The sequence below is a fragment of the Equus asinus genome, chromosome 25, assembly GCF_041296235.1.
Source record: "Equus asinus isolate D_3611 breed Donkey chromosome 25, EquAss-T2T_v2, whole genome shotgun sequence".
In the NCBI taxonomy this organism is placed as follows: Eukaryota; Metazoa; Chordata; class Mammalia; order Perissodactyla; family Equidae; genus Equus; species Equus asinus.
The window spans coordinates 16,995,729-17,011,594 of record NC_091814.1 but is presented as its reverse complement, the minus strand read 5'-3'; the positions used below and the strand labels follow the sequence as shown (position 1 = coordinate 17,011,594).

The following is a 15,866-nucleotide window of genomic DNA, read 5'->3' as shown; positions in this document are numbered from 1 at the left end:
GCCGAGGAGAGGCGCCGGGAGGGCGCGGCGCGGGGCCGTCGGCCGCGGGGAGGCTCGTGTCCAAGGAGGAGCCGGGGCCAGGCGGGGCGGGATCCCGACTCCCCGATGCCGACCCCTCGGCGGCCAGGGTTTCCCGGGCGCGCGCCTCGGCCGGCGCAGCCCCGCGGCGGCCCCCGCCAGGATGGTACGGTCCGGCCCAGGCGCCGCCGTCCGCCGCCCTCAGGGCAGGGGCGCGCGCTGCGCCCCCGCGCGAAGCGGCGCTGCCCCGGGGCTCGGCTGTGGGCCGGCGCCCGCTGCCCGCGCTGTGGGGGCGTCCTGCCCCGTCCCGCTCCCCCTCCGCGCCGCGCTCAGTGGTGGCGGCCGAGCTGAGTTCCGGTTCCTGTGGCTGCGGCCGCGGGCAGGCGGCGAGGCTGGGGCGAGCGCGCAGTTGGCGCTGGGGCTCGGCGCCTCCTCTCGCCGCGCCTCGGGGTGGCTGCAGCGCGGGGCCCTGCGCTGCCCCTGACTCCCCTTCCCGGCGATGGTGCAACCGGAGGGCGCGTCCGTCCCCCGCCGCCGCTGACCCCAGACCTCCACTCCATGGCCGCCCCGGCGCCGCCCCCACCGGACAAGCTGGAGGGAGGTGGCGGCCCCGCACCGCCCCCCGCGCCGCCCAGCACCGGGAGGAAGCAGGGCAAGGCCGGTGAGAGCGCTGAGAGGGCTGGATGCTGGAGAGGCTGTGCACTTGGGCGCCTCGGAGGGAGGGTGGGCAGGTGGGGGGAGGTGTTGGTCCTTAGGCTGAGGGGCCTGATCTTAGGCAGTGAAGAGGATAGGTTGGTGAAGCTCTTCAGGGGTTGGGGGCGGGTGTCACGGATTGAGGACCCTAGAGTTTGGAGGCACATGGAATTCACGAGTCACTTGGGAGTCTGAGGGTGTCAAGAGATGGGATGTGTCTCATTTAACGAAAGAGGCAGCTGAGTGTAGTCATATCATTTATTATTACACTTTTGTTAGTGTTTGTTAAGTAAATAATGTACACTGAAGTTAGAAAGTTCCTCAGAGCACGGCTGGGAGAGAGAAGGTTCTGGAGGCCTCAGAGAGACTTGTGTCTGCCTTTTGCTGCTCTTCCAGGTCTGCAAATGAAGAGCCCAGAAAAGAAGCGAAGGAAGTCAAATACTCAGGTGAGTGGTGGCTGGTGGAGGGTAACCTAGCCGCCCCTCTGGGCACTCTTTACTCTGCTGCTCCAGTATCTGCTTGTATCTTGCATCAGGTGCAGGGAGAAGCGAAAGCTGTCCCTCTTGCTGTTTCTGGTCCTTTCCCTCAACTTCATAACACACTCGTAGGGTGAGAATGAGATGATCTTATCAGTCAGGATTAGAATCTTTCTCTCTCCCGATTTTCCTGTTCTGGTTCCCTCAGGATGATGACACCCACCACTCACTGAGCGTTTTAGGTGCTAGGGATTGTGCTAAAGGTTTTAACAGTTTGGGAAGCTAGGCATTGTCCCTGTTTTACAGATGAGGAATCTGAGGCTTAAAGAAGTTAAATACCTGCTCCAAGGTCTTGAGCTTATTCAGTGTCCGAGCTGGGTTCTGCCTGTTTCCAAAACACGGTTACCACACTGTGCTGGTTCTGCTCTCTCCTCTGTTTCTCTATGGCATTCAAAGGTCCATCTTGATTTTAGATCTGAGCTGGCCAGTACCAGCCTCCAAAATGTGTATTGTGTTTCTGGTGCTCTCCCGGTTTAGCTTTGGGTCTCCCTCCATGACCCTCTTTCTCTCATCTGTTCCCCACTAGGGCCCTGCATACTCACATCTGACGGAGTTCGCGCCACCCCCGACTCCCATGGTGGATCACCTGGTTGCATCCAACCCTTTTGAGGATGACTTCGGAGCCCCTAAGGTGGGGGCTGCAGCCCCTCCATTCCTTGGCAGTCATGTCCCCTTTGGAGGCTTCCGTGTACAAGGGGGCATGGCAGGCCAGGTACCCCCAGGCTACGGCACTGGGGCTGGAGGGGGTCCCCAACCTCTTCGTCGACAGCCTCCCCCTTTCCCTCCCAACCCTATGGGCCCTGCTTTCAACATGCCCCCCCAGGGCCCTGGCTACCCACCCCCGGGTAACATGAACTTTCCCAGCCAACCCTTTAACCAGCCTCTGGGTCAAAACTTTAGCCCTCCTGGTGGGCAGATGATGCCAGGCCCTGTGGGGGGATTTGGCCCCATGATCTCACCCACCATGGGACAACCTCCCAGAGGGGAGCTTGGCCCCCCTTCTCTCCCTCAACGCTTTGCCCAGCCAGGGGTGCCTTTTGGCCCTTCTCCTCTCCAGAGACCTGGTCAGGGGCTCCCCAGCCTGCCCCCCAACACAAGTCCTTTCCCTGGTCCAGACCCTGGCTTTCCTGGCCCCGGTGGTGAGGATGGGGGGAAGCCCTTGAATCCGCCTGCACCCACTGCTTTTCCCCAGGAGCCCCACTCAGGCTCCCCGGCTGCTGCTGTTAATGGCAATCAGCCCAGTTTCCCCCCAAACAGCAGTGGACGGGGTGGGGGCACTCCGGATGCCAACAGCCTGGCACTCCCCAGCAAGGCAGGTGGGGGTTCAGGGCCCCAGCCTCCCCCAGGCCTGGTGTACCCGTGTGGTGCCTGTCGGAGTGAGGTGAATGATGACCAGGATGCCATTTTGTGTGAGGCCTCCTGCCAGAAGTGGTTCCACCGCGAATGCACGGGCATGACTGAGAGCGCCTATGGGCTGCTGACCACTGAGGCCTCTGCTGTCTGGGCCTGCGATCTCTGCCTCAAGACCAAGGAGATCCAGTCTGTCTACATCCGCGAGGGCATGGGGCAGCTGGTGGCTGCTAACGATGGGTGATACTGTCGAGGCGGCCCAGGGAAGTGCATACGTCCCTCCCTGCTCATCCAGGGTGACTGTTTCCATGTCTGGCTCTTGGTCCTTGTTTCCACTGGCTTCCCATCCCCATGGGGCAGAAACACAATGGCTCCTGGGGGCAGAAAAGGAACTGAAGTGGGCAGGTGGAAGAGCCTGGATCACTCACCTTTCTGGAAACTTAACATGCTGAGATCTGTGGAGATCCAGGAAACCAAAGCCCTGCTGAGCAGAGCCATTTTTTGTGGCTATCTCTGGAGGCCTAGGGGTATGGCTGCAAGAGAAAAGAGGCTGGAGGAAGATTTGGAGGGCAGGGGTGTCCCCTCTGCAGATGATGGACGCCCCCAGCACCTGTGCCTAACACTCCTATCTAGCCCCAGAGCTCCAGCTTTAGCGTTTGGAGTCACGTGTTAAAGGTTTCTGGCCAGAAGAGTTGGAATCTCTTCCTATACCTTCAGTAGCCCTTTCATGGGCTCTGGGAGACAGCTTTAGGGAATAAACGGGGATTTTTCCCTTTTCCTACCTGCCCCTTGCCTCCTCCAAGACCTACTCAACTCCTGCCCCATCAGAGAACCAAATAGCTTGGAGAAGCAGGAGAGGTCTTAGCTATGGCAGTTTCTTGGTGATTTGGGGCTTCAAGACAATAGGTAAGAGATGCTGTCAGAACATATCTCCCTCATACCAAAGTCACTGGTCCTTTCTCAGCCTCTCGTGCTTTTCTCCGAATGACCATATTTTTGCCAAAAATTGGGCTATGTGGTCTGACAGACCGGAATATTTGGAGTTTGGACTGTTCGGGAGGCCTGGACTCTGTGGTCCTCCCACCCCGCCCACCTTGCCCATCTGCTGCACATTATCCTCTGCGCTGGTCTTCAACCTTTGGCGCCCTTCTTCCCCGGCCTCCCTGGCTTGACAGAAGGAAAGCTTGAAAAGGCACAGAGCCCTTATACCTCATTTCTTCTGATAGAAGGAGCCCTGTCACAGCCTGTGGGTCAGGGAGGCGGCGGGGCCCACGTTGCCGTGGTACTAAAATGCGGTCCAGAGCCTGGATGGTTTTTGCTCTTTCCCTGCTATTTTTTAGAACTCAGGCCTGGTGGTCTAGCAGTTCTCATTCCTCTCAGCCAGAGTCCTACACTGGGCTTTATTTGTTTTTATTTTATTGTTTAAGCACTGCCTGCCAGAGATGGGCCTGGGACCTGATCAGGAGTCCCTGACAGCTGCTCTTCCTTAGGACTCATGCACACATTCCTCAGTGGGGTGGGGTGGGCAGGCGTGGGGTGTGGCCCTGAGAGGAGTTAGTGGTCCGCTGTCCCCACTTCCCTTGGGACCCTAGCATGTGAGAAGACAGGTATACTGCGGAACTTGCCTGCGTGCCCAGGGCAACCCAGCCGTCTCCGAGGCTGTGAGAAGGAAGGGAGTGGCCTCTGGGCTTCTCACCCAGTGTGTCCCCACACGGAGACAGCAGAGTTGGCAACGCCCCACTGCTCAACTTTGGGTTGTGTTTGAGGTTCTGTTTACCACACTTTAATCTGTTGCTATTTTTGTGCTGTCTCTCCGAATTTTGTAAAATGGCTCCTGGGGGAGTGTCTGCTCAATCCCTCTTTCCCCATCACTCCACTACTTTGTGGAAGAAAGTGAGGGTGGCAGAGATGTGGTGGTGGGGGGGGGGGGATCTTTTGTACGGTTGGATTAATAAAATGACTTGAAAATCCAGACAAGGACGCCTTGTTTATGTGCACAAAGTTTGGAAGGAGCCACTGTCATCCCTGGGAAGGATACTTGGGGGTGAGGATATGTATACCCCCCAGGGTCCCTGGAAGTGGGAATGGCAGAAAGATTCAGGCCCCTGAGCTGACCCTGGTACAAGCTGCTGAGCCAAGGGAGGCCCGTGTGTCCCGCCCCTCCCCATGTGTCCCGCCGTGAGGAACTGAGTTTCTTTTCCGAGCACATTCCTGGGCCGGGCCTGGAGCCAAGTGGGAGCTTTGGCTCCAAGGCCTCAGGGGGAAGAGTGCCCTTAGCGCTTCTGGGTTTAGCGCGTTCCCACCCCGCACCCCCTAGTTGTTTGTGTTAGGGGTCAAGTGTAACTCCAAGGGTGGGGGAAGGGGCTGCCCCTGGTCTAGCAGATTCAATTTTGAGGGGCTTTTCAGGCCCTCCCTCCGTTTTTAAAAAAGTAGCAGCGGCATCCTTAAACAATGTGCACTGGAGCGGGTGCGGAGAGTGGCAGGAAGGCTATTTCCAACCCGCAATTTGCCACTCTCCCCTCCCCCACCATGCAGCTGTTTCTGTCTATCCTGCGGCCAACCTGGCCCCTTGTCCCGTCGTCTAGGGAGATGCCACCTTTTGCCTTTAAGTTTTGAGTCTTCCCGCTAGAAACTGTTCAGACAACTGGGAAAGTAGGGGAGGTTACGCAAAATTCAGTTTGCTGGAACTCCTTTCTCTCACCGGAAGGTAAGCCCAGGTTCAAGGGCTGTACAGGTCCCCGCTCCCCTCCCTCGGCTCTCAATTCCAGCTATTATTGGCCAAAAGTTTCCGCCCCCTCAGGGAAGTTGACTTTCCATTGGCCAGTCCCTGGTCACATGACTCCCTCCTTTCTGGGGCTGGAAACCAGGGGAGGCAGCAACAAGTTCAGCCGAAGACTGAAGCAAGAGCCGGGTCAGGTAATGCCCCAGCAGGAAGGGGTCCACAGATCCTCTGTGGGAGGGAGGATGATGGAGAGGAAGGGCGGAGTTCGAAGGGTTGCGCTCCACTGGCATCTACAGAGCTGCTTGTCACTTCTGGGTCAGAGGAAGGGGGACCATGGGCTGCCTTTTCCAAAACGGGAATTTGCTGTGGGTCCCTCAGGCAAGTTCTGTGGCCCTCCGTCCTTTGCTTTAGAGGTTTAGGAGATCAACTCTTGGGTTGAAATTAGCTACATGAAACTTCCCAGCTTTGTACAGAGTGGCAGAGCTCCCCCTTTAGCTGTCTTTTAGAAACAGCAGAAGTGTTTGACAATCCTCAGAGGATGTTTTTGTTGAATCCTGCCTGAATGGAAAGAGAGGAGGTAGTGGGGAGGGGGTGGAGGTGACTTTTCTTCCAAGAGGTCGATGAGAAGAAAGAGATCTGAAAACACAGCGGGGAAGGGTGGAGATTAGACAGCAGAAGGAACTTCCTAATAAGGCAGTGAGATGCCGGCTTGGGAGAACAGGGGTATCTCTTGGAATCTTGGGTGAACCCACCTGAGAGAGGTATCGGGGTTTGGAACTCTGAGTGCAGGGGTTCCAGTCTGTCTCCTTTTTGGGTCTCAGAAGTGTTTGTCTTGTTGACCCAAATACCGTTGCTGGTTTCCATGGAGACAGTGGGTCTGACATCATTCTGGTTGCCATGGTGCCTGGTTCTGGAGGACCTGAGCAGGCTGTACACAGCCAGGGATAAACAGGGACTTCAGCCCAAGCTGCTGCCACTTCCTTCCTGCCACCACCTGTTAACAGTCACACGAAGCAACTGGGGATGGGGAGATAATGACAGAACAGTGGGGGAGGGGCCTGAGAGCAGAAGGCCGAGTGTACAGTGATGGCCCGATGGCTGCCTGTAGAAGCTGGCCAGGGGTGTCCTGTTGGACTTGGTGTGGGGAAGTCATTGCAGCCTTTCTCCTGTCTCCTTGTGGGATGGGTGCATGTGTCTGGTAGGCATGGGCATTGGGGAAGACACTGTGTGGTGTCCATCATCTGTCCCAGGCTTGGATCTTGATTGGCAAGGGCCACAGGAGGTTGTGAGGGCATTGTGCAGGGCTTACACCAGCACAAAGGGAAGGGGGCTGTGTGCTGGTTTCCCAAGGTAGGACTGCCATACTTCTCCCCCAGCCTCAGCCTCACTTCCCTTTCCCAGGGTTTCCTCGCAGAGTCCTTTTCCACTTGCCACCTTTTGAGCCCCTCAGTAAGCAGTCATTCACCCTCCTCTGAAGGATCACAATCCAAGACTCTGGAAGGTCAGGTCATCTATCCCCCCACCTTTATGCCAGGTCCCAGTTGCAGCTGGCCAGCCTCAAGGGACAGTCTTAGCCTTGGATGAAGTGGTAACTGTCTTCTTACCTTGTGTCAGGCTTTGGAAGCTGGAGTGACTTCCCACGCCCACTCTGCCAAGTCACAGCAGATTAGCAGGGGGCAGGACCACAGCCCTGATTTTTGTTCATGCTTTACAAACTGTAAAGTGCTTTATACATAATAGTTGTCATAGATCCCTTTTCCCAGTCACCTTCAAGTTCCCTAAGACAAAACTCTGGAGATTACTAAGAAGTGAAGCAGAATTTAGAATGGAGAGTGAATGACAAGGAGGTTTACTAGAGGTACATTCAGACGGATCTTCACTGTGCCATTTGTTTTCAATCCTGGCTGCAGGTGAGAATGGGAGGTTTTAAAAAAGACCCATGTCTGAGCCGGACCCTGAAGCCAACTGAGTCAGGATCTTAGGTGATTCCAGTGTGCAGCCAGTGCTGAGAGTCCTGAACTAGACCATACAAAGGATTTATGGTGGGTGGGCGGGAGACTTAAGGCTGAAGGAGGCCTTCAAGTCTTCTCTTCCAGGCCCTAGGAGTGGAGGTGGTGATTGTGGGGGAACCTGGGGTGGTGAAGGGGGGCTGGGTTGTTTCCCCCACTTTTCTTCATAACTTCATCTTAGCAGGTCAAGTCAGTCGCCCTTTTTGACCTTCATCTTTCCTGACTATAACATGAGGGAGTTGGCCTGCATTTTCCCCAAAGCCTTTCCAGACCTGTGCTTCTTTGACCTTTCAAGGTCCATTTAGTTTCCCAAGGCCCTGGGAGAGGCAAGCTTCACTGTGGGCGGTGGCAGGTTCTGATTTGCAAGGCAAACACTGCCCAGAAGAGTTGAGGTGTTAGGGTCAGAAGGGCTGAAACCAGGCTGGTTCTGGAAGCTGCTGCCCAGCCTGTAAACCTTGGAGCCCAGCCAGGGCTGCTCTCTGCATCCTGCCTCTCCTGAAGGGACCTGGGGTCCTTAAGAGAGCTTTTCTTTGCAGGTGGCAGCCACAGCAGCCTCGGGGACCTTAGCAGCTATGGCCTCCTGCCCAGACCAGGACAATAGCTGGGTGCTTGCCGGCTCAGAGGTAGGAAAAGCAGGCCTGGGAGCCACAGGGAAGGGAGGTTCCTGCAGGGCTGGGCTGCTGTCTGGGTCCTGATGGTCACCTGCATCACCTCCTGCTGGCTGTGACAGGAACCTTAGTGGCAGGGAGAAAGAGATGAGGTCCTTGGAGTCAGGTATTGGGACTTGGACTGTGCCTTGAAAGAAGGGTACCACTGGAGTAAGCTGTGAGAAGCAGGGAAGAAATTCTGGTGGGGACAACAGTATGAGCAAAGGTCCTGAGGCAACAATGGCAAAGCTATGTTGGAGGAGACTGTGAGGAGGTCCATTGGATGAGGGGGAGATATGGATGAGGCAGTGTTGGAGTGAGGTTGGGAGCAGAGCCTGGGAACCTCCAGGAGAGGCCTGAAGGGCTGGCTCAGGCATTCAGGCCTCATCCTGATGGGAAATCACTGAAGGGCTTCAAGTCGGAGGGATTGAGGACAGTCATTGCTTTGGACAGAGGGTGAAGCCACTGTGTGGGCTGGGTGGGTAGGGGAGAGTGTTTTGAAGGTCCTGCAGTCCAGGTAGTAGTTGGTGGGGCAGGAACCCAGTGGACTCCTGTGCTCCTGAAGCCACTGAGAAGGGAGGGTGGGGCTGGCAGGCTGGGGGACTGAGTGGCTGGAGAAAGTTTGTCAAGGGGTCCGAGCCCCAGTGGCTTGGCATGTTAGACCTGCCAGGAGGGGAGAAGGTGACGGGCTCAAGTGAAACCTATCGAATTTGAGTGCCCTTGAGAAGCCTGGTTGGGAGTGAGGGAGCTGACCTCAGGGATGACGCTGGAGCAGGACACATGGACTGGGGCTCGCTGGCAGAGGGGACGAACCCCATGCTCTCAGCCAGAGCCCTGGCCTCCTGTTGAGGTGCCTTTGCCGACAGCTGGGGGACCTTGGGCAAGCCGCTTCACCCCTCCATCCTTCCCTGTAAAAAGAGAGTTGTGTTCTCGCCTTGTAGGGGTGGCCGTAAGAAAAAAGGGATTTGAAAATTGCAGAGAAACATACTAAGGTCAAGAATTATTCTGGGAAGGATAGCGGGAGCCGTGGATGGGGTGAGCAAGGCGGTGCGCCTGCCGAGGGAAGCCTGTGGGGAACGTGACTGTGACCCTTGGGCGCCCAGGGACTTTGCTCTCTTGCCATCCTCCCACCTTCCAACCAATAACTGGTTTGTTCATTTGTAGGGAGGGAGGGAATTGCTGATGATCTTGGTTGAGGGGAGATCTAGGCTCTAGCTGGCTTCTCTGGGAGGTGGGGTGGGGTGGGGTGGGGTGGGTGGGTACAGCGGTCCTGTCCTTGGTCCAGTGGTGCTGCGTTGTATAACAAAAACATGGCCTCTGAAAGTTCCTCAGAGCAGCAAGTGAGGTTAGGGAATGGCCAGACACCACACGGAGCTGAGAGGCTGCAGCGGCCACTGACCACCCCCTCCCTGCCCGAGGATCGCCTCACTACTCACTGTATCATATTTTTGTGAGATGTGCATTGGGGTCCCTGTGCAGTGGGCTGATCCCGGGGACCTCAGCAGAGCACCCCACACTCCTGGTTTTGTCCTGCTATCCCTCCTCTGAGGTAGTCGTTCTGCTTGTGCCCCTTCCCCCAGAGCCTGCCTGTGGAGACCCTGGGTCCAGAAACCAGGACAGACCCAGAGTCTGAAAGAGCTGCCCAGGCCCCTCGGAGCCCCTCCACGGCAGATGATGGATTAGCTGGGACCTTGGATGGAGAAGGTAAGAAGGCCCTGCTGAGGGTGGGGGGGCAGCTTCCTCTTCTCCATGTTCTGGGGTTTCCCAGTTTCCTCAGGGGAAGGGAGGCTGGTTAGTTTTATTTCCCAGGTTAATCTCAGTTTAAAACCTCTTCCCTCATTCCATCCTGGCTTTTTCCTGCCCCTTCCAACCTGGTGGGGCCTGTGGGAGCCAGAGACAGTTCAGCTGAGGGGCAGTCGTGTTTTTCCTGGGCCTTTTCTCCCACCACAGAGACCGTCTTCCAGAGTGAAAGCTCCCAGTCTGGTCCCATTCTGCCAGAGGAGACCGAGGCCAAGGTGAGCCCCTTCACGGGGGGAGGAAGGGCAGTGGGGACGGCCAGTAGCAACTCACGGCTGTGTCTGCATCAGGGCATCGTGGAAGATGATGGTCGTGGAGTGGAGCCCCCAGGCCCAGGAAACACAGTGTCCCAGGGAGACTTGGAGGAGACTGTGGTGGCAGCCCTGGGACCAGACACACAGGACCTGGAGGACCAGAGCCCCCCACAGAGTCTGCCCTCATCCCCCAAAGCAGGTGAGAGTCCTTGTCTCTATGTGTCACTATCCTTCTAGAAGATGTGGGAGTGGGAGTAGCCATCACTACTGAGTACAGCTCTGGTCCAGACCCTAGGACTTAGCAGCTTGTTGTCCTCCTTAAATTATATCAGTGAATCCCCACCACCACCCCTGGAGACAGTGAGACTCAGAGAAGTTAAGTGACTTGATCAAGGTCACACAGCTGGTAAGTGGCAGGGCCAAGGTCTGGTTGACTTTTTCCTCTCTGCCATGGGGCTCCTCTTTTCTTACCTCTCGATTTACCCCTCATTCCCTGAGTCCCTTCCGTGTGTCAGTTCTGGGCCCAGGGGAGGAGGGAGGGTGAGTGGTTCATGGCCTATGTAAGAGGCAGACTAGACTGAGTCAAGATACAGGTCAGACCTAGGAGGGGTGTGAAAGGGAGGTGTAATTAAGGTGCTCCCACGGCGGGGAGGGCGGTTCAGTCAGGGGACAGGTTGAGGGGAAGGGAGAGGCAGGGACAGTTGAGAAAAGATTCATATTGGAGTTGACATTTGAGTGGAGGCTTGAGCAAAGAGTAGGCTTTCGGTAGGTAGGGTAGGAGGGAGAGAACATTCCAGGCCAAGGCTGCAGCATCAGCAAAGGGATGGGGCCACCTGTCCTGTGCTAAGGAGGCTGCGTCCCAGGCTTGTGGCAGAGGAGGGTATGACTCCATCTCTGTTGAAGGGTGACAGGGTAGAGGGAGAGGCCAGGGCGTGGGGCCATCTAGGAGGCAGCTTCAGGGGTCAGGTGAAGCTGATGAAGACCTGCGCTGTGGCAGGTACAAGGGTGCAAAGGGGGGTTGGTCAGGATGTTGAAGTGTCAAGGTGTCTGCGTGTGAGGTGAAAAGAGAGGGCTTAGGTTGGCTGGATGATAGCGGGGGTGCCTTTCCCTGCATTGGGGGAACCCCGGAAGAGAACCAGTTTGGAGGACAGCGTGTTGAGTGTTTGGTCCCCGAGGGACACCCAGATGGGCGTGGCTGGTAGGCAGTCAGAGGTCCAGGCCTGGAGTTCAAGGGAGGCCGGGTCAGGAGGTAGAGATGAGGGATGAATCTGCTATAGGGGGAAGTCAGTGGTGTGGGAGAGAGAGTGGGTCACTGTGTGCATAGTGAGAAGAGCAGAGAACAAATGGTGCCAGGGAGACCACCACCTTTAGGTCCAGGAATGGCCAGGGAGGGGCTGAGAAGGAATGGCCACAGTTAGGACAGAACCAGGAGGGTGGCAATAGCTGCAGGAACTTGATGCACAACACGCATTGGGGGAAGGAGGGTGTTCTTAGGATGGAAGCTGCTCGTGTGCTTTATAGATCGGATGGACTGGTCTCCTGCCTCCAGACTGGGCAGGGACGGTCACTGATGCCCAGGGAGACGTGGGCAGGGTCTCCACCTGCCTCTCTCTCTGGTCAGGGCTAGGGGCCTCCCTGTGTCTTCCTCCACTTCTCTTCTCTCCGTGTCCCGTCTCTCCAGTTGCCTGACCGCCCTGTCCCCATCGCTTCCTCCAGCTTGGATCAGGGAGGAGGTCCGATGCTCCAGCAGTGAGGATGACACCGACATGGATGTGGAGGGTCTGCGGAGACGGCGAGGCCGGGAGCCCAGCACGCCTCAGCCTGCAGTGCCCCTGGGTGTGGAGGACCAGGCCAGGGGCGAGGGTGCGGACGGGAAGCTGGGCATCTCCCTCAACATGTGCCTCCTCGGGGCCTTGGTTCTGCTGGGCCTGGGGCTCCTCCTCTTCTCCGGTGAGTCCGGTACGTCCCCTGCTGGCGCCTTGAGCCTCCACTCTGGTCCTTCCTGCCCTCCTCCCATGCTTTCACCACACTCCAGCACCTCCTCTGAAGGCCTCACCCTGTTCCTCTGTCTCCATCCTCAGGTGGCCTCTCAGAGTCTGAGAGTGGTGAGTGGGGAGGGGGCCCTGGCTTGTACACGTCTGTCCCCTCCCAACCCTGTGGGAAGCTGACGGGGGTGGTTCTCTGGGTCAGGAGTAGGGATGCTGGGGGCTGGACATTTATTACTTGGTTATTGGCCTTGCCAGCTATTCAGGGTGATCCTTGGCCCTTTACCTCCCTGGACCTCTCAGCCATAGGTGTGTCCAGGGCAGGAGGGTGACTGTGTCTGTGGGTGGGTAGGGGGAGGAGTGGGCTCTGTGTCCCTTGGGGCCAGTTTCAGGACTTCACATTCCCACAGGACCCATGGAGGAAGTGGAACTTCAGGTCTTCCCAGATACCGGGTCAGATGCTGAGATGATGGATGCTGTGGGGGATGGGCAGGTAGGTGTGAATGTCTCCAGAGGTGTTGGGGTCCTGGTCGGGGAGACTCGGGGCTGCCTGGGCTGTGGGGCAGGGTGGGCTGACTGGATCATTTGCTCTCAGGATGGGCTAAAGCAGCAGCTGCAGGCCTCAGTGCCCTCTGATAGTGTCCCCAGCCTGCAGAACATGGCCCTTCTGCTAGACAAGCTGGCCAAGGAGAACCAGGACATCCGGCTGCTGCAGGCCCAGCTGCAGGTGGGTACAAACAGGAGAGGGTGGGCTAGGCTGGCCCCCCCCCAGGCCAGGTGTCTGTCCTCGTGTCCTCCCCCAAAAGAAGTTTCCCCTATTCACCCACACCCCTTGAACCTCTCCCTTTCCCACTATGGTCAGGTCATCTTCCTAGTTCTCTGTTCACATCTCTCATGCTAAGGTTTAGGCCGGGGCTGGCGTACTTGTTTCAAGTGACATGCCACCTCTGATTGGTATAGTCTGCCTGGAGCATTGTGTGGAGAAAGATTTGAAGAACATGCCAAGGTTCAATGGGAAAGAAGTACTGTGATCAATTAATGATGTCTGCTCTGGATATGGGAGGTGGAAACAGGGCAATGAGAGCTGCATATTGGTTATCCTTAGGTGAATCGAAGAAGTGTGTGCTTATAAAAGGACATAAAAGCTGAGGCCCGTGATGGAATTTGGGGATCCCAGGGTCTGGTGCAGGTTGCAGATGGGGAGGAGGATGAGAACCAAATCCTCTGAGTGTCCCAGGCCGTAAAAGGGGCTTGGGCCACCTGCCCACTATAATGGAATGGAATTGGGGTAGAAGGCACTGGGCCCATCCTGACTAGGACCCTCCTGTGGTGCCCTCCATCCCTACCCCCATTCCAGGCCCAGAAGGAAGAGCTTCAGAGCCTGATGCATCAGCCCAAAGGGCTGGAAGAAGAGAATGCCCGGCTTCGGGGGGCGCTGCAGCAGGGCGAGGCCTCCCAGCGGGCCCTGGAGTCAGAGCTGCAGCAGCTGCGGGCCCGGCTCCAGGGGCTGGAGGCTGACTGTGTCCGGGGCACAGATGGGGTGTGCCTCAACTGGGGCAGAGGTCCGCAGGCTGGCAAGGTCATCAAGCAGCAAGACCCCAGATGGCAGGAGCCAGGCCCTGGCTTTCTGGAGCAGAAGGAACAGCTAGAGGCTGAGGCCCAGACATTAAGGCAAGAGTTGGAGAGGCAGCGGCGGCTGCTGGGGTCTGTGCAGCAGGACCTGGAGCAGAGCCTAAGGGACGTGGGCCGAGGGGACCCAGCTCATGCTGGCCTGGCTGAGCTGGGCCACAGACTGGCCCAGAAGCTGCAGGGTCTGGAGAACTGGGGCCAGGTCCCTGGGGTCCCTGCCAATGCCTCAGAGGCCTGGCATCAGGAGCCCCACTTCCAAAGTTCCAGGGAGCAGAGTGGAAAGGAAAAGTGGCGGGATGGGAAGGGGGACCGGAAGGCTGAGCACTGGAAGCATAAGAAGGAGGAATCTGGCCGGCATAGGAAGAAGAGCTGGGAGGATGAGGATAGGGAGCTGGCAGGGAGGTGGAAGGAGGGCAAGCCAAGGGTGGAGGAGTGGGGCAGAAAGAAGGATGGCAAGTGGCAGGGCCCTAAGGAGCCCCCCAGGAAGAGTGGGAGCCCCCATTCTAAAGAAAGGCAGAGGCAGCCTCGGTGGAAGGAGGGGGCTAAAGACAGGCATGACCCCCCACCACCCTGGGCAGAGCTGTCGAGGCATAAGTACCAGGCACCCCAGGGCTGCTCAGGTGTGCACGAATGTGCCCGGCAGGAGGGCCTGGCCTTCTTTGGCATGGAGCTAGCCCCAGTGCAGCAACAGGAGCTGGCCTCTCTGCTGAGGACGTACCTGGCGCGGCTGCCCTGGGCCGGGCAGCTGACCGAGGAGCTGCCCCTCTCATCTGCTTACTTTGGCGAGGATGGCATCTTCCGCCACGACCGCCTCCGCTTCCGGGACTTTGTGAATGCCTTGGAGGACAGCCTGGAGGAGGTGGCGGTGAGACAGACAGGTGATGATGATGAGGTGGATGACTTTGAGGACTTCATCTTCAGCCACTTCTTTGGAGACAGAGCACTGAAGAAGAGGTGGGCAGCTGTGGGGGACTTGGGTCGGGTGGGACAAGGGGAAGGAGGCCAGGGGACATGAAGGATCTAGTTGCCCTGAGTTGGGTCTTCAGTTTGAGGTCTTACCTCCACTTTTAGTCCCCCGCAGGCTTACCTTAGAGAAGGCATCCTTTCCCATCTTCCCCTGAGGGCAGGAAGCCGCCTGTGCTCACCCTACAGTGGTCCTGGGAGTCCCCTTTTGGGCTGGGAAAGTTCCTCCTGAGTTGTCCTGACCTGCCTATACCTGCATGGCCCAGGGGGTAAGGGAGATTGCTCCCCACCTCCCTGCCTCCCCAACTGGGGCCTCCATCCTGGGGATCCAGGTCTGGCCCCCTGACGTGACTGGCGGTGGTTGCCTCTGTGTTCCCTCTCCTCAGGGAGGCCCTTCTCATCGTGTGCCGTTGTCCTCTGAAGGCCTCTTCCTGCCCCTCCTCATGTCTCCCCACAGGTCAGGGAAGAAGGACAAACACTTGCGGGGCTCCAGAGTTGTGGGGCCCAGGGAGGAGCACAGCCACCACACCCGGGGCTGAGGCCTGGTGTTATCTGAGCCCTGGGGACTGTTAAACTGCCAACTCCAGCAGCAGCCCTGCACTGATGCCACCTTTGCTAGAAAAAGGCCTTAGCTGGACCTGCCTTGTCATCTATGCAAATATATGCAAATGCTCAGGACCCTGCGATGGGACTCTTGGCTGCCTGTTGGTGTCATGCCACTGTGAAGGGGGGATGGGAGAGGAGCTTGTGTTTTGTGGGGAGCGGGGTGGGGTGGGAATGGCATTCTGATTCTGAAGCCAAAGAGCTTTCATCCAGTTCTGTGTCTGTATGCCCCCAGAGCGGGCCCCTTGGCTGCACACACTGACCTGTGCTGCCCCCTGGGATTCGACTAGAGTTGTTGGCTGGAGGCCCAGCCTGAGGGCTTTCCCTGGGGTTTTGTTAGATTTGGAGCAGCTGTCCCCAGGGGGTGAAGTCCCCTTTTTACCCCTGCTTCTCACGTGGCTTCACTTCCCCATGTGAACTAGAGACTCAGATCCCAATAAAATGCTGTTGGAGCTGTGACATTGGGTGGGGGCTCTGTCACTTGGGGTGGCTTCTAAGCACAGGGGACACCCCACACTACCGCCTCCTAGGCTCTGGTACTCACCTCCGTCTCCCATAGCTCCCTTCCCCCTCACCTCATCCTCCCAGCAGACCTCAGGCCCTCTGGGTCCGCCCGCCCCTTTGCCCCTTTGCTCTCAGCTGCCGTGGCTGCACCCCTGG

At 57.6% G+C, this 15,866-nt stretch overlaps 2 protein-coding genes across 15 annotated transcripts; both read left to right on the top strand.

Annotated features, from left to right (window-relative positions):
• Positions 1-202: 202 nt before the first annotated feature.
• PYGO2 (pygopus family PHD finger 2) lies at positions 203-4,573 on the top strand. Its single transcript, XM_070497552.1, has 3 exons — positions 203-679; positions 1,108-1,157; positions 1,774-4,573. Exons 1-3 carry the CDS (start codon positions 577-579, stop codon positions 2,839-2,841), a joined length of 1,221 nt encoding a protein of 406 aa, XP_070353653.1. The 5' UTR covers positions 203-576; the 3' UTR covers positions 2,842-4,573.
• A 790-nt stretch (positions 4,574-5,363) lies between these two features.
• Positions 5,364-15,665, top strand: PBXIP1 (PBX homeobox interacting protein 1). Of its 14 annotated transcripts, none has more exons than XM_044757712.2 (11): positions 5,364-5,513; positions 7,865-7,951; positions 9,556-9,679; positions 9,926-9,990; positions 10,063-10,225; positions 11,743-11,976; positions 12,108-12,131; positions 12,422-12,504; positions 12,607-12,738; positions 13,369-14,594; positions 14,990-15,665. In XM_044757712.2, the coding sequence occupies exons 1-11, from the start codon at positions 5,433-5,435 to the stop codon at positions 15,174-15,176; spliced, it is 2,406 nt and encodes an 801-aa protein (XP_044613647.2). In that variant the 5' UTR covers positions 5,364-5,432; the 3' UTR covers positions 15,177-15,665. The 14 variants fall into 14 exon arrangements, with proteins under 14 accessions (XP_044613647.2, XP_044613646.2, XP_044613649.2 ...); XM_044757711.2 differs by having other exon boundaries at positions 11,743-11,985; XM_014837091.3 differs by having other exon boundaries at positions 5,365-5,513; positions 15,061-15,665.
• The last annotated feature ends 201 nt before the right edge of the window (positions 15,666-15,866 follow it).

Bases quoted from the DNA above. Each gene is read 5' to 3' on its own strand.
- PYGO2 (XM_070497552.1), top strand. From the start codon at position 577: ATGGCCGCCCCGGCGCCGCCCCCACCGGACAAGCTGGAGGGAGGTGGC. The intron at 680-1,107 runs GTGAGAGCGCTG...CTGCTCTTCCAG, and splicing joins GAGGAAGCAGGGCAAGGCCG to GTCTGCAAATGAAGAGCCCA. The intron at 1,158-1,773 runs GTGAGTGGTGGC...GTTCCCCACTAG, and splicing joins GAAGGAAGTCAAATACTCAG to GGCCCTGCATACTCACATCT.
- PBXIP1 (XM_044757711.2), top strand. From the start codon at position 5,433: ATGACTCCCTCCTTTCTGGGGCTGGAAACCAGGGGAGGCAGCAACAAG. The intron at 7,952-9,555 runs GTAGGAAAAGCA...CCCTTCCCCCAG, and splicing joins GGGTGCTTGCCGGCTCAGAG to AGCCTGCCTGTGGAGACCCT. The intron at 11,986-12,107 runs GTACGTCCCCTG...CTCCATCCTCAG, and splicing joins CCTCTTCTCCGGTGAGTCCG to GTGGCCTCTCAGAGTCTGAG.